Source organism: Xenia sp. Carnegie-2017, unplaced genomic scaffold (genome assembly GCF_021976095.1).
Source record: "Xenia sp. Carnegie-2017 unplaced genomic scaffold, XeniaSp_v1 HiC_scaffold_21, whole genome shotgun sequence".
Taxonomy (NCBI): Eukaryota; Metazoa; Cnidaria; class Anthozoa; order Malacalcyonacea; family Xeniidae; genus Xenia; species Xenia sp. Carnegie-2017.
The window spans coordinates 2,621,764-2,633,501 of NW_025813484.1; the positions used below are offsets into that span (position 1 = coordinate 2,621,764).

Genomic DNA, 11,738 nt, shown 5'->3' on the forward strand with positions numbered 1-11,738 from the left:
AGCGTAAGACGTGTAAAGCAGTAGCGAAAAGGTTTATTAGAACCGGCAAAGGAAAGCTAAAACGATGGCGATGTGGTTACCATCATAATCAGACGAAGAAAAGCGGAAGAAGGAAGCGATTCCTACGAAAACCGACGTACGCCTCGAAGACACAACTTAAAACATTAAATAAAATGTTGAATGGATGGTAGACTGACTATCATATTTCATAGCATGAAATGTCATGTACGGTTTAGCGGAGGACGTAGATATTGCATTTACAACAGTCAACAGTGTATAGGTTGTTTTGTGTTTACCAAAGACATGGAGGTAATAAATATTAGTTTTGAGCACTCTGTTTTATCACAGTTAACAATTTGTGAGAGAAGAAATTATAAATATAATATCCAATCAAATTTATACAAAATAACAAAGTGCTCAATATCAATTTAGATAGAGCAATATAAGTATTAATTATGAAATGAAAGCATAAGGAACTCCTGAACAAAAGATGAAAGTGCCATCACAAAAAAAATTACCTGTTCACTTGCTATTATAGGAGATAAACTTTCCTGTAACATAAATCTCCTTAGTATGGCAATGATGAATAAAGTCTACCTTGATACTTGTAAAATCGTACCTATATGACAATAATTGTATCTAAATGACAATAATTGCACCAATGCCAGGCTGACCTTGTATTATCTAATAATGACTTGAATTGTCATTTTGTTTTGCTGTATAACTAACACGTCTTTCATAAACTTATGCCTGAAATTTATTGTGCTTGATTACTAATGATGGCAAGTGTACCCTATCTTGTATCTTTAATATTCAGTCTTTAACGTTTTCTCTGAATAGATACTCGACTGCGCATTTTTGACGGTTCATACCATCTTCGTTCTGAGTCAGTATCAACTTCTTTGTCGCCACAAATGGAGTTTTCATCTATTTCAGTATCAAATACCTAAGATACAAAGTGTATAGCGTTATAAATGACGTAAAAGTAGGGAATGAATATGAATGAAATTTAGAGGTTTGATTTGAGTATTACAAACGATAATGTATAAATATAAGAATTGCAAGTAAGTAAATTTCAAAGTAAAAAAAGATAGACCTGTGTCCTTGAAGTATTTTACCATCTTTCTTTGGCAACGTTTTACTGACATTCCTAAGTTTCCACGTAGTAACTCGTTCTCTTGGCGCAGTTGCATCAACTCTTTCTTGTTCTCGAAGCCCTCTGTATTCTTTCCATAATCTTGTTTATCTTTCTCCACCTGGACCAATCTCTTGATGATATCATCCATCTCGTTTAGGCGCTCTTTCTCCCATTTTAAGTCTGAAACAGATTCCTCGAGAGTCGCTTTTTCTTCAAGAAGTAAGGCAACTTCTGATTTTAACTCGACCAATTTTGTGTCATCAACAAGCCTTTCGTCGTTAGTTTTTCGGGATGTAATCTTCAACTCATCCACTCGTTCCTCCAGTTTTGAACGTTCTTCATCGGTATTTTGAAGTCGTCTTACCTCACTGGCGAGCAAGTCTATATTATTCAAAGCCTCTTGAAGATCACATCCTAACTTGATCTTTTCCTTATTGCTTGCACCCAATTCCTCGGCAAGGATCAGACATCGCTCGCGTGTTAGAACTAGTTCTCTTTCTTGCCTTTTGTCATCTTCGCCATGAATAGAATGATCAGGATGTTTATGCGAAGTATTTGCAATCTCCAATTGAGCTTTCAACTTCACGAGTTGTTCTTTCGCCAAACTAAGTTCATTTTAAGCCTGTTATTTTCGTCTTTACCATGGTGAATTCTAAAAGAGCAATCTTCTGTCTTAGCTAACGAATTTTTTTCATCATTACCATCTTTCTTGACAGCATCAATATTCTGAAAGCATTCCTTGGCTCTTAGTCTCGACCTGGCCTCATCCAACTCTTCCACCATTTCTTTCTTTTCCTTAACAAGTTTACAGAGCTCTCCTTCTAGTCGGAAACACTTTTGCCTGGACGCTTTGAGCTGAGATTCAATTGAGCCAGTGTGCTGAAGCAAAAGTGAAGCATTTTTTAGCTTGTCACGTATTCGACTTGGTTTACCTTCGATTTCTAGCTTCAACATTTTTAGAGATCCGAAACTGCTGTGTGACGATGGCAAAGAGCCGAGACTTGAGTACATACTTGATCTAGTGAGGTCCATCATGGATCGAGACATACTTTGATATTTAGCCGAGTATGCTGAGGTAGAAGATAAATTCAAAGTGCTTTTAGAAAGAGTTGGTGAGTCTGAAAGATCAGAGCATGAACCATTTTCAAAGTGCTTCCACTTTCGAAGATTACAATCCCCATGTTCCAAGCTATTGGATTCATCTGTGTTCAGGATACCCTCCGCAAGCAGTGACTCCAGGTAAATCTTCAAACCATGAAGCTCCTTTACTTCATCTTCCAAAAGTATATTTTGCTCTTTCAAATGCTGTCGCTCTTTAAGTTCAGTTTCGAGCGCTCTTGTTCTTATCTTAAAATTCGTGATCTCACCTTCAAGGTGTTTGACAAATTGTTTGATCAAAGAATACTTTTTGGCTAACTTCTGTGAAACCCAGGGCAATATCATACTGTCTTCGTGCTTTTCTTCACGTTCATCACTCTCTTCCGATCCGTTTGAGCTCTCAGAGAGAAAACTTATATCGGTCTGAGACGTTTTGGAGTCGAACTCAATGACGTCTGTGTTGATGTTAATATTTCGTATTCTTTCACTCCTGTAGGGGTTGAATTGAGTAAGAAATGAAGGTTGTGTAGTCCAGTTAGTGCGATATACTCTTGTTGTGTATTTCTCAAGGCTTTCCTCTGCTTTAGTATCTGTTGTGATGCTTTTAGAAAAGCTCTGTTTTTTGGCGAGCTTTTTTTCTCGACTTTCTCTACTAATCCGGCAATATTACCTCGCAAGTCTGTCAAAAGTGACTCGAGAGTACTGCGATCATTCACGAGGGCCAAGCATTCGTGTTCCAAGGTATCATTGCTCGTCTTTATGGCGTCAATATCACGTTCCAGTGCTTCTATATCTTCCTTTGATGTATTCAAAATCAGTCCCGTGTTTGTATTCACGATATGAGCACTGTCAATGGCAGAGTCAACCATACGGTCCAATTTATGAAATTTTCTTTGGTCATATTCAGAGGTTTTGAGAGTCTCCTAAAAAATTAATAGAGTTTGAAAACAGGAGCAGTTACCAAACAGTAAATTAGGAAATCACTAACTGCAACACGCCACATCCCCGTCAAACTAAAAGAAATAAAACTGAAACACACTCACATAACAATGAAAACCATTAATCTCGAGAAATTAAAATCCACTTACATCTACCTTTATTTCAATGAGATGTTTTAAAGTCTTATCTGACTCCAATTTTGACTTCAATAACTTTTCCCGTAACTCCTCCTGTCCTATGCTAGTCACGGCCTTTACTTTTACGAACTCCTTGGCATCGTCAGAGTTAGAGGAAGCATTTGGATTGGTGAAGACTTGAGCGTTATCCTCAAGTATATTCACCTAAAAAACGAGGTTTGAAATTAAATAAATAACACTTAGAGCAGTAACTAAGGCCAGAGTCCTGTTCCAGGTAAATAACAAGCATTAGAGTCTTCATATGTTCGACATCTCCCCCCCCCCGATTTACTATAATATCTATTTATACCGTTAAGGGAATTTTATATTCCTGTAGCACGTGCTTTTACTTAGCTAAAAGGACAAGTATTTGACGGATTAGAAAAGCCCACATCGTATAAGGTAAAGTTCTGTATTGACGTTGAATACCTGTGTTTCATTTTCTTTTAATTCCAGTTTGCCAAAATCATTCTGATTGCTGAATCGTTCAGTCATTGTTTGCATCATGAACTCAAGTCTCTGGTTTTCCTTTGTCAACTTCATGACACGTTCACGCAAATTGACTAGCTCCCAGTCTTCCTCGTGACTGTTTCCGATTCGTTTGTGAAGACCGTTGATTTCAAGTTGAAGATTGAAGTTACGAATCTTTAAGCTCTCTATAGTCGGGTGATTTTCTCCACTCATTATAGAATGCTCGCCCGAGGGTCGATTCTTGTTAAGCTGATCTCTTAAGCTGTCAATCTCTTTTAGCAATAACTTATTTTCTCTGCAAGTTGTCTCAAGCTCTTCCGTGATTTTTTCGTTTTCTTTCCCTAAGGCATTCAATTTTTCTCCAAAGCATTGCGTTTTAAGACGACCAAACAGCACAATAAAGCCTTATCCAACAAAACATAGGTGAGGCAAGACTCGATGTCCTGAGGATTCTCTAAAAATTTTGATTCTGTTGAAATAAAATGGACAAAAAATGTTTAACAGCAATTGAATGTTTCGTTAAATCTTTGACAACCACCTCTGCATTACTTTTTTTAAACAAGTTCAAGAAATGTATCCACCTGAAGTCTCTTTTGTGGAGAGTAAAAACTGTTCCAAAGCCTGGTACACTTGACTCATTCCCTCAATCGATGATGATTCTACAAACATCCATAGACATACAAAATTCAATCGGAAATTATGAAAGTTTTACTTGATAATTCGTTCAATGATTAAATCAAAGGAAGAACATAACATCTTCATTAGCTACCTTTACTGTGAATAAATCTCAGAAGAAGCTTTAAAATTCTATCGTCCACATTGTCCTTGAGCATTTTCAAACGATCTCGTATCTTAACGACAAGTGTTTGAAAGTCCTTGCCATCTTCAATCAATTCAAAAGATAGCTTCCATTTTTCGTCATACACTTCTTCGCCATTTATTTTGGAAAGATCTCTTTCAGTCACGTGCAAATATGTTTGTAACACACCAATATGATGATCAATATTTCGTAGAATCTCATCTTGTGTTTCGACAGCAGTATCAGATGTAGTCAAATGTTTTGAAGCTTCACTTTTCATTTCACTTGTACCAAGAGCAGTACATTCCAGAGCGTAGAATAGTTGCATAGAAAGAACCTCGTTGAGAAGAAGACACTTTGTTCTCCGACTCTTTGTAACATCAACAATGCCACGTTCGTTTTTTAGTTTTCTTTCGAGAACAAGTCTGGAGTCTTTTTCCCGAGACAAGTCATCTTGGAGTTTCAACATACTTTCTGCATGCACATTCGCCTATCATAGCATGGGAATCAAAAACATGTCACAAGACAAGATAAAAGCAAGCAATTACTATCAAATAAGTTGATGAGGTGATTATTATAATAGCATAGTACCCTCCAATACCTGTGAATCCATTAAATGCTGTAACGAAGCGTAAGCCCTCTTAGCTTCACTTAATTCGTCACTAAATTTAATTTCAGCTGCAAGCGTCGCTTCCTTCTTAATAATGTCAAGTTCATGCTTCTGCTTCACTTTTAGTTGTTCAATTTCTTTATCTAAAACAAAAATAGTCAATTTGAAATTATCTTGTTGGGATTCTATACATAACTACATCACTATTCCAAACACAGCATGGTATGACTTTATACATATCTACAGCATTATTCCATTTACTGCATGTTGGGAATCTATACATAACTACACCACCGTTCTATTTACTGCATGGTGGGAATCTATACATAACTACACCACCGTTCTATTTACTGCATGGTGGGAATCTATACATAACTACACCACCGTTCTATTTACTGCATGGTGGGAATCTATACATAACTACACCACCGTTCTATTTACTGCATGTTGGGAATCTATACATAACTACACCACCGTTCTATTTACTGCATGTTGGGAATCTATACATAACTACACCACCGTTCTATTTACTGCATGTTGGGAATCTATACATAACTACACCACCGTTCTATTTACTGCATGTTGGGAATCTATACATAACTACACCACTGTTCTATTAAAAGCATGGCGGGACTCTATACATAACTACACCACCGTTCTATTTACTGCATGTTGGGAATCTATACATAACTACACCACCGTTCTATTTACTGCATGTTGGGAATCTATACATAACTACACCACCGTTCTATTAAAAGCATGGCGGGACTCTATACATAACTACACCACCGTTCTATTAAAAGCATGGCGGGACTCTATACATAACTACACCACCGTTCTATTTACTGCATGTTGGGAATCTATACATAACTACACCACCGTTCTATTAAAAGCATGGCGGGACTCTATACATAACTACACTATTGTTAGCATCGTGTGCACTATTTGACAAGAAAACGTGAGGATAATTATGAAAATATATGGTATTTATAAGTCTCACATAAGAATTTCCTACCTCTTGCATCAAGTATTTTCGCTAAATCATCGCTGAGTTTTTTGTAATCCATCTACAATCGTCAGATTCGATAAAATAAATAAGTCAAGGATCAACCGATGGTCAAGACAAGCCATAAAAAGAATACCTCAACATTCACATAGGCTGTATTCCTTATTTTCATTGCTCGAGAGCCGAAATTCAGTGAGCATTTGGTTTCGTGAGCATGAATTTCAGACGGTGAACAACAAACCTAAAGCAGCCAAATGAGAGCGTATGAAAAAACTTCATATACATTACCAAGGGCGTTTCTATCTAGACTACCAAGAGACCCCCGGCAAAAAGAACTAACGAGGCCTCTCGGTTCCAGAGCAATGATGAATGAAACAAAGGATGACAGATCAATGAAATGACTGCACGTTGATACAAGCTTGGTGGTAGTGGGCTTTGTAACGTCTCCGGGAAATATCATATTGAGTCGATGTCACTAATATCTGCTGTTTGTCGGAACTCCCTAGTCCCTACTAGTAGCACCTAGCTAACGACGTAGGTGAATACCTGGTTGTAGGTTAGTTACGAATACGAGCAAAGATTGATATATTGGACATAATAACAAGTCTTAATGTTCAAATTAGCGATTGACTACGACAGAAACATTGTCAACTACCATATAAGCGGTGATTTTGCATTCATCTTCAGACATATTTAATATTTCACGTACCACAAGACTAGTTTTACAATTTCCACCGAAGCTTTCTTGCAAAAGACGAGTGAGAGTGGAGTTTCGAAAAGGAATATGGCCAGTTCGGCCAGTTTCATTACTTTCAGCTAACGCTTGTATCACATTTCTGAAACAGAAGAAAGCTTATGACCAAAAAATCTCATATCCAAATTCGAAATTTTATAAAAACAACAAAAGGATTTTTCTACAACCGACCCCAATTCAAGCAAAGAGAAGTTGATGTATTGAGCTTCACTCAGTCTTTCTCCTTCAGCATTCGTTTTCTTTATGCGCTCACTTCCAGCCAAGTCACAACTTGAAAAAATAAATATGACAAAAGAAATTGTGTATTGCATAGGAACATAACAATTGAAGATGGAAAAAGTTGATGCTTCTAAGCAGAATGAATCAAACGGAGATGATGGAATGATTCCTTACATGTATAAATGTCCTTTGAGAACGACATCTTCATTAAACGCCATCATTTTCGACAAAACATCATCGTCATTCTGTAAATTAAGACGCAAAGACAGCAAAATAGTCGATTGATAAAAAAGACTGGACCATTTCTTTCGTAAACCTTACCTCGCTATCACTGGAACCTTCATCTTGTTGAGATGTTTTCTGGTGTGAAGTAAAAATAAGTTCAATTTGAAAGATATTGAGATTAGCTTTACAATTTTTAATCAGAAATCACAAACATCAAAGACATTGCTTCAAAACAAAAATTTTTAGCAGCACGAATAACTGCAGACAAATCTCTCTCAATAACACCTACTGAACTATGAACGTCTTCAGAGACCTGGGTCGGGTGAATTTTTTCATCAAATTTTTTTTGCATTATGGACGACGACGTTGGTTTCCCTTTGTCTATAAAATGCAATGTTTGATAGAATTGTAAAACTGGAAAATATATGGCAACTATTCTTCAACAAGCGAACAATTTGGTTATAAAAAATTCAGGTATATTTACCAAAATGCGCTGAACTTCGTTCAATCGATAGGATACAAACGGAGTGAGATCTAATCAGAATTAATATCATGAAAAGGATGGTCATACATGACGTATTTATTTGACAAATTATAACACAAGACAAACCTGCTTGATGTTCGATTCATTTTCGTTTCAGCAAACACAAGTCTTTTCTTACCCAGTTGCATAAGAGAACGCACCTCTTCAGGTCCGCGAACCACATATTCTGATAGATTTTCCACATATATTCCTACAGTTAAAATAGATCTGTCAAATTTCTTATGTAAAGAAAATCTTTTACATTCATAAAGTCTTAATAGAGACACAGGCAATGGCTTAGCAAGACTTTCGAACACATAATTGCTCAAAACGCTTAACAAAGATTATACCACTCTCAAATCATACACTAAACACTGTGACATCAATACAATAACAGAATAGGTGTTAGTGAACAAAGATAAAATACACTTTTGCCGATAGTTCCATAGTTGAATGGTTCTTACATACCTTTCTGTGGATGCTCTCGAATTGTAAGATCAACTTTACTCGGAGTAGAATTATTCAACAAATCGTAGATTTTTTCTTGATAAATTTGTAGATAGGACATTGAAACCTATAAAATAAAACAATAGAAAATCGAACTACCTGAAACGATTGATCGACGTCTATTAAAGTAAACACTTTCTCTCTCTCTCGATAAACTTACTTTATATTGGAAGTTGACATTCCTAGTCATTTTATGAAAACACTTTTCAATTATGGTTGCTGCTATTCCATCCGGGGACATCAACGTGTGAGTTTTACCTAGTCATGAAATTTGTCGATCATTAACGTGAGCAAATGTACATTTCATCTAGCCTCGATCCTCTTGTGGTTTTATATGTGTCTTGACATTAGCTGTTTGGTTTAATAAGTTATTGACGAGTATCCAGCTATAATAACGAACATTTTGTACCTGAACCAGTCTGACCATATGCCATTACTGTACCATTAAAACCATTCAAAGCAGCATTCACCAGTGGTTTACAAATAAAGTTAGAAATCTAAAAAGAGAGACGTTACCAACATTCTTTACACGGGAACATTATAGCATAAACTCTCAATTCTTGCACACTTTTTTACCTCAGCATTGGTGGTTGTTGGTGGAAAGACCTGATCAAACTGATAGTTCTTATCAAGACCAATGCGACTGTCGTTAACCGTTATCTAAAAACAGAACGGATAACAATAAGAGTCGTGTTTTAATCATGCGAAATATTAATACAGTAAAAAATCAAGCAAAAGACTTTGTAAGTTGTGTTTGATGGAGCAAACTTCCACGAATATCTCTCAATCATTGTATAAGAGTAGCACAATTGAGCAAAACAAAGTACGGCGACATCCACAAAGCAACCATCGAAATGTAATTCAAACTAGAGCACCCCCTCACAAATTCATCATGAATGGATTAGTTAACTTATAGCAAAATTCTCCCTGTGATATTGGCCATGAGTTACCATTGGGAAATTGTCCTACCAACTATAACCTTATGTTAATGACCACGGATGCACAGACCATCCCCCCCCCCACCCCCGCTTTAGGAAAATCTGCATCCGTCCTCTAGAACAGAACACTGCATTAGGATCGATTCGAGCAACTTTCTATAAATATATTTGAGATCCTTGATTGATCATATACGGTAGTAGCTGTATAAATAATTAATAATACGATAATAATTCTGATATAAATAAATCAAATATAAAAATCACGCATCATTAAATATATAGGACCACTGCAAAGGTGAACTTTAAATGACAAGCATTCAAAATGCTTTAAAAGCTCCACTAATCGCCCCTGTATACAACAATGTTCTTGTCTGTCTCATATATCTTCACTTCATATAATAAACCTATAGGTAATAACGTTTTAAGCCTGTTCCACACAAATACTGCTAAGTTCTCGGTTGTGCTGACTCGGTCTTCAAAATACGGAACGTCTTTGTCAAGGCATTTGTGATCTAATGGTTCGACAATTGCTTGTTCCATATAATCTTTTAAAGTACAAATATTCAGAACAAATCCAGTCTTTGGGTCAATTTCGCCTTTCACGGTCACTTCAAATGTATAATTGTGCCCATGTCCGTTTGGATTATTGCATTTGCCGTAAATTCTCTTGTTTTCTTCGACTGAGAGTGACTTGCTATGTAGTCTGTGCGATGCGCATATCTTTACAGATCTGATTAAATACGCCGTTGGCATGATCGTTTTGACGAACGAAAGAAAATAAATTCTTTTAAAAGCAAACTACAGTATTCACAAACGTCGTAATGGACAAAAAACTACTGATTCATAAATCTTAGAATGAAACAATTTGATTTCGTACATGTGTGTAGAAAGATGCCACTAAGCCACAGAGCACTTAAATTTGAAAGTCTAATTGCGATCAAAGTAGATCCGGTTTTTCACGCATTTTGTAACTTTACTCATGAGAAAACACAACTGAGAGCTTATTGAAATTCTTCTGATTTACAATACGCCATTGTGAAGAAGTAGTCAATTAGCTACATGGAATTTTAGAACAGTATCATTATTCAATGCTTATTCTGTATATATTCACCGGTACAGTCGATTAATATACTTTTTGTTGTACTACAGCTTAACAAAGACTTCGTTAAAAAAAACAAAGCATTCATCGATACTGAAATCGCAACATTATTTCATATTAAAATACTCTCAAGCAACTCTTTTCACAAGATACGAAATCATTGATCAATAATTAATTTATGAATGTTTCAACAATTAAAGCGCTACCTTTTTGCCATTCTCCGAAACTTCAACGGCTAATTTATCTTCTCGGTCGACTTCTGTTGAACTTAGTGGACGAACACGTACGTAACATTTTACTCTGTTTAAAGCTGTATAAGAAAGCGTTCATTTATTCATTAAAAGTTCGCGCATTCAATTTCGACTTTATCATAACAGAGATCAAATCATAAAATGGGAAAAAACGCGAATAACATGAGTACTGTATGGACAAGATTATTACAATAGGGAGGTCGTTATGAATTTTGCATCACCATTTCAGTTGATATAAAGAGAAAAAGCCATTAGAAGTAAGAATTCAGATGCTAAGGATCTAAAATTTAAGATCTTTCAACCTTTCAAGGGAACAAACTTTATACCTCTTCCAATCTTAACCACACCAGACTTTGGTCTTTTCAAACTTCTTCGTTTCATAGTCAAGATCTTCGTTGGCTGTCTTTTTCCCTGGTATATAATCTGAATATATGCTTAGGTAAACTTTATACGAAATAGAGTCTTAAAAATAAAACACCACTAACTTAAATATGATTTAGCGGTGGAGAAAAGGTCTGATATTGCTTCCTCTTTTCTTGAATGCTGTGCATTATGTAGTTTTCATGGAGTTCCTGTTGTGAGTGAAAAGGACAAGATGTTAAAGATGAAGAACATTCATGAACATAGAAAACTAACGGACAAAAGCGTGAAAGAAAATCTCATGAATTTTATTTCCATGATGAGCCATGGTTTGTATCATAGATATCATTACGATTCACATTACCAAATGTAAAATTATTATAATAAGTGTAAAATTATTGATATAGTAAGTTGAAAATCATTCGTATTATTGATTACATGATCAGTAGCCAAAATATATCTAGTTAGTCCTATGAAAAAAAGGCATGCTTTACCACGAAACATTTATCTTGTCACGAACTGTTCCTCAACACAAATTTTAAGAACATGTTTGTAAAACAAAACAGCAGTTTACCAACGATAATTTAATTATGGCTTTTTCTGTATATATTGACGTCATGACTCG

The 11,738-nt window shown here is 35.9% G+C and overlaps 2 protein-coding genes and 1 long non-coding RNA gene across 3 annotated transcripts; 1 reads left to right on the forward strand and 2 right to left on the reverse strand.

Annotated features, from left to right (window-relative positions):
- Positions 1-355: 355 nt before the first annotated feature.
- LOC124444695 lies at positions 356-4,175 on the reverse strand. The gene is made up of 4 exons (XM_046995325.1): positions 3,781-4,175; positions 3,331-3,516; positions 1,097-3,159; positions 356-946 (listed from the first exon to the last, which is right to left on the reverse strand). Exons 1-3 carry the CDS (start codon positions 4,033-4,035, stop codon positions 2,650-2,652), a joined length of 951 nt encoding a protein of 316 aa, XP_046851281.1. The 5' UTR covers positions 4,036-4,175; the 3' UTR covers positions 356-946; positions 1,097-2,649.
- LOC124444692 (kinesin-like protein KIN-UA) lies at positions 4,015-11,320 on the reverse strand. The gene is made up of 19 exons (XM_046995323.1): positions 11,080-11,320; positions 10,709-10,812; positions 9,042-9,125; positions 8,875-8,962; positions 8,626-8,723; positions 8,427-8,532; positions 8,046-8,169; positions 7,920-7,969; positions 7,725-7,816; positions 7,532-7,570; positions 7,385-7,455; positions 7,163-7,261; positions 6,947-7,073; positions 6,374-6,478; positions 6,247-6,298; positions 5,223-5,374; positions 4,592-5,111; positions 4,404-4,481; positions 4,015-4,291 (listed from the first exon to the last, which is right to left on the reverse strand). The coding sequence occupies exons 1-19, from the start codon at positions 11,132-11,134 to the stop codon at positions 4,173-4,175; spliced, it is 2,163 nt and encodes a 720-aa protein (XP_046851279.1). The 5' UTR covers positions 11,135-11,320; the 3' UTR covers positions 4,015-4,172.
- Positions 10,699-11,521, forward strand: LOC124444700. The gene is made up of 2 exons (XR_006947997.1): positions 10,699-10,785; positions 11,312-11,521. It is a non-coding gene; the product is annotated as an uncharacterized LOC124444700 (long non-coding RNA).
- Positions 11,522-11,738: the final 217 nt, after the last annotated feature.

Bases quoted from the DNA above. Each gene is read 5' to 3' on its own strand.
- LOC124444695 (XM_046995325.1), bottom strand. From the start codon at position 4,035: ATGAGTGGAGAAAATCACCCGACTATAGAGAGCTTAAAGATTCGTAAC. The intron at 3,517-3,780 runs GTATTCAACGTC...CTCGTTTTTTAG, and splicing joins TAAAAGAAAATGAAACACAG to GTGAATATACTTGAGGATAA. The intron at 3,160-3,330 runs GTAGATGTAAGT...TTAATTTTTTAG, and splicing joins AACATCTCATTGAAATAAAG to GAGACTCTCAAAACCTCTGA.
- LOC124444692 (XM_046995323.1), bottom strand. From the start codon at position 11,134: ATGAAACGAAGAAGTTTGAAAAGACCAAAGTCTGGTGTGGTTAAGATT. The intron at 7,571-7,724 runs GTAGGTGTTATT...ACTTCACACCAG, and splicing joins CTGAAGACGTTCATAGTTCA to AAAACATCTCAACAAGATGA. The intron at 5,112-5,222 runs GTATTGGAGGGT...ATGCTATGATAG, and splicing joins AGCATTTAATGGATTCACAG to GCGAATGTGCATGCAGAAAG.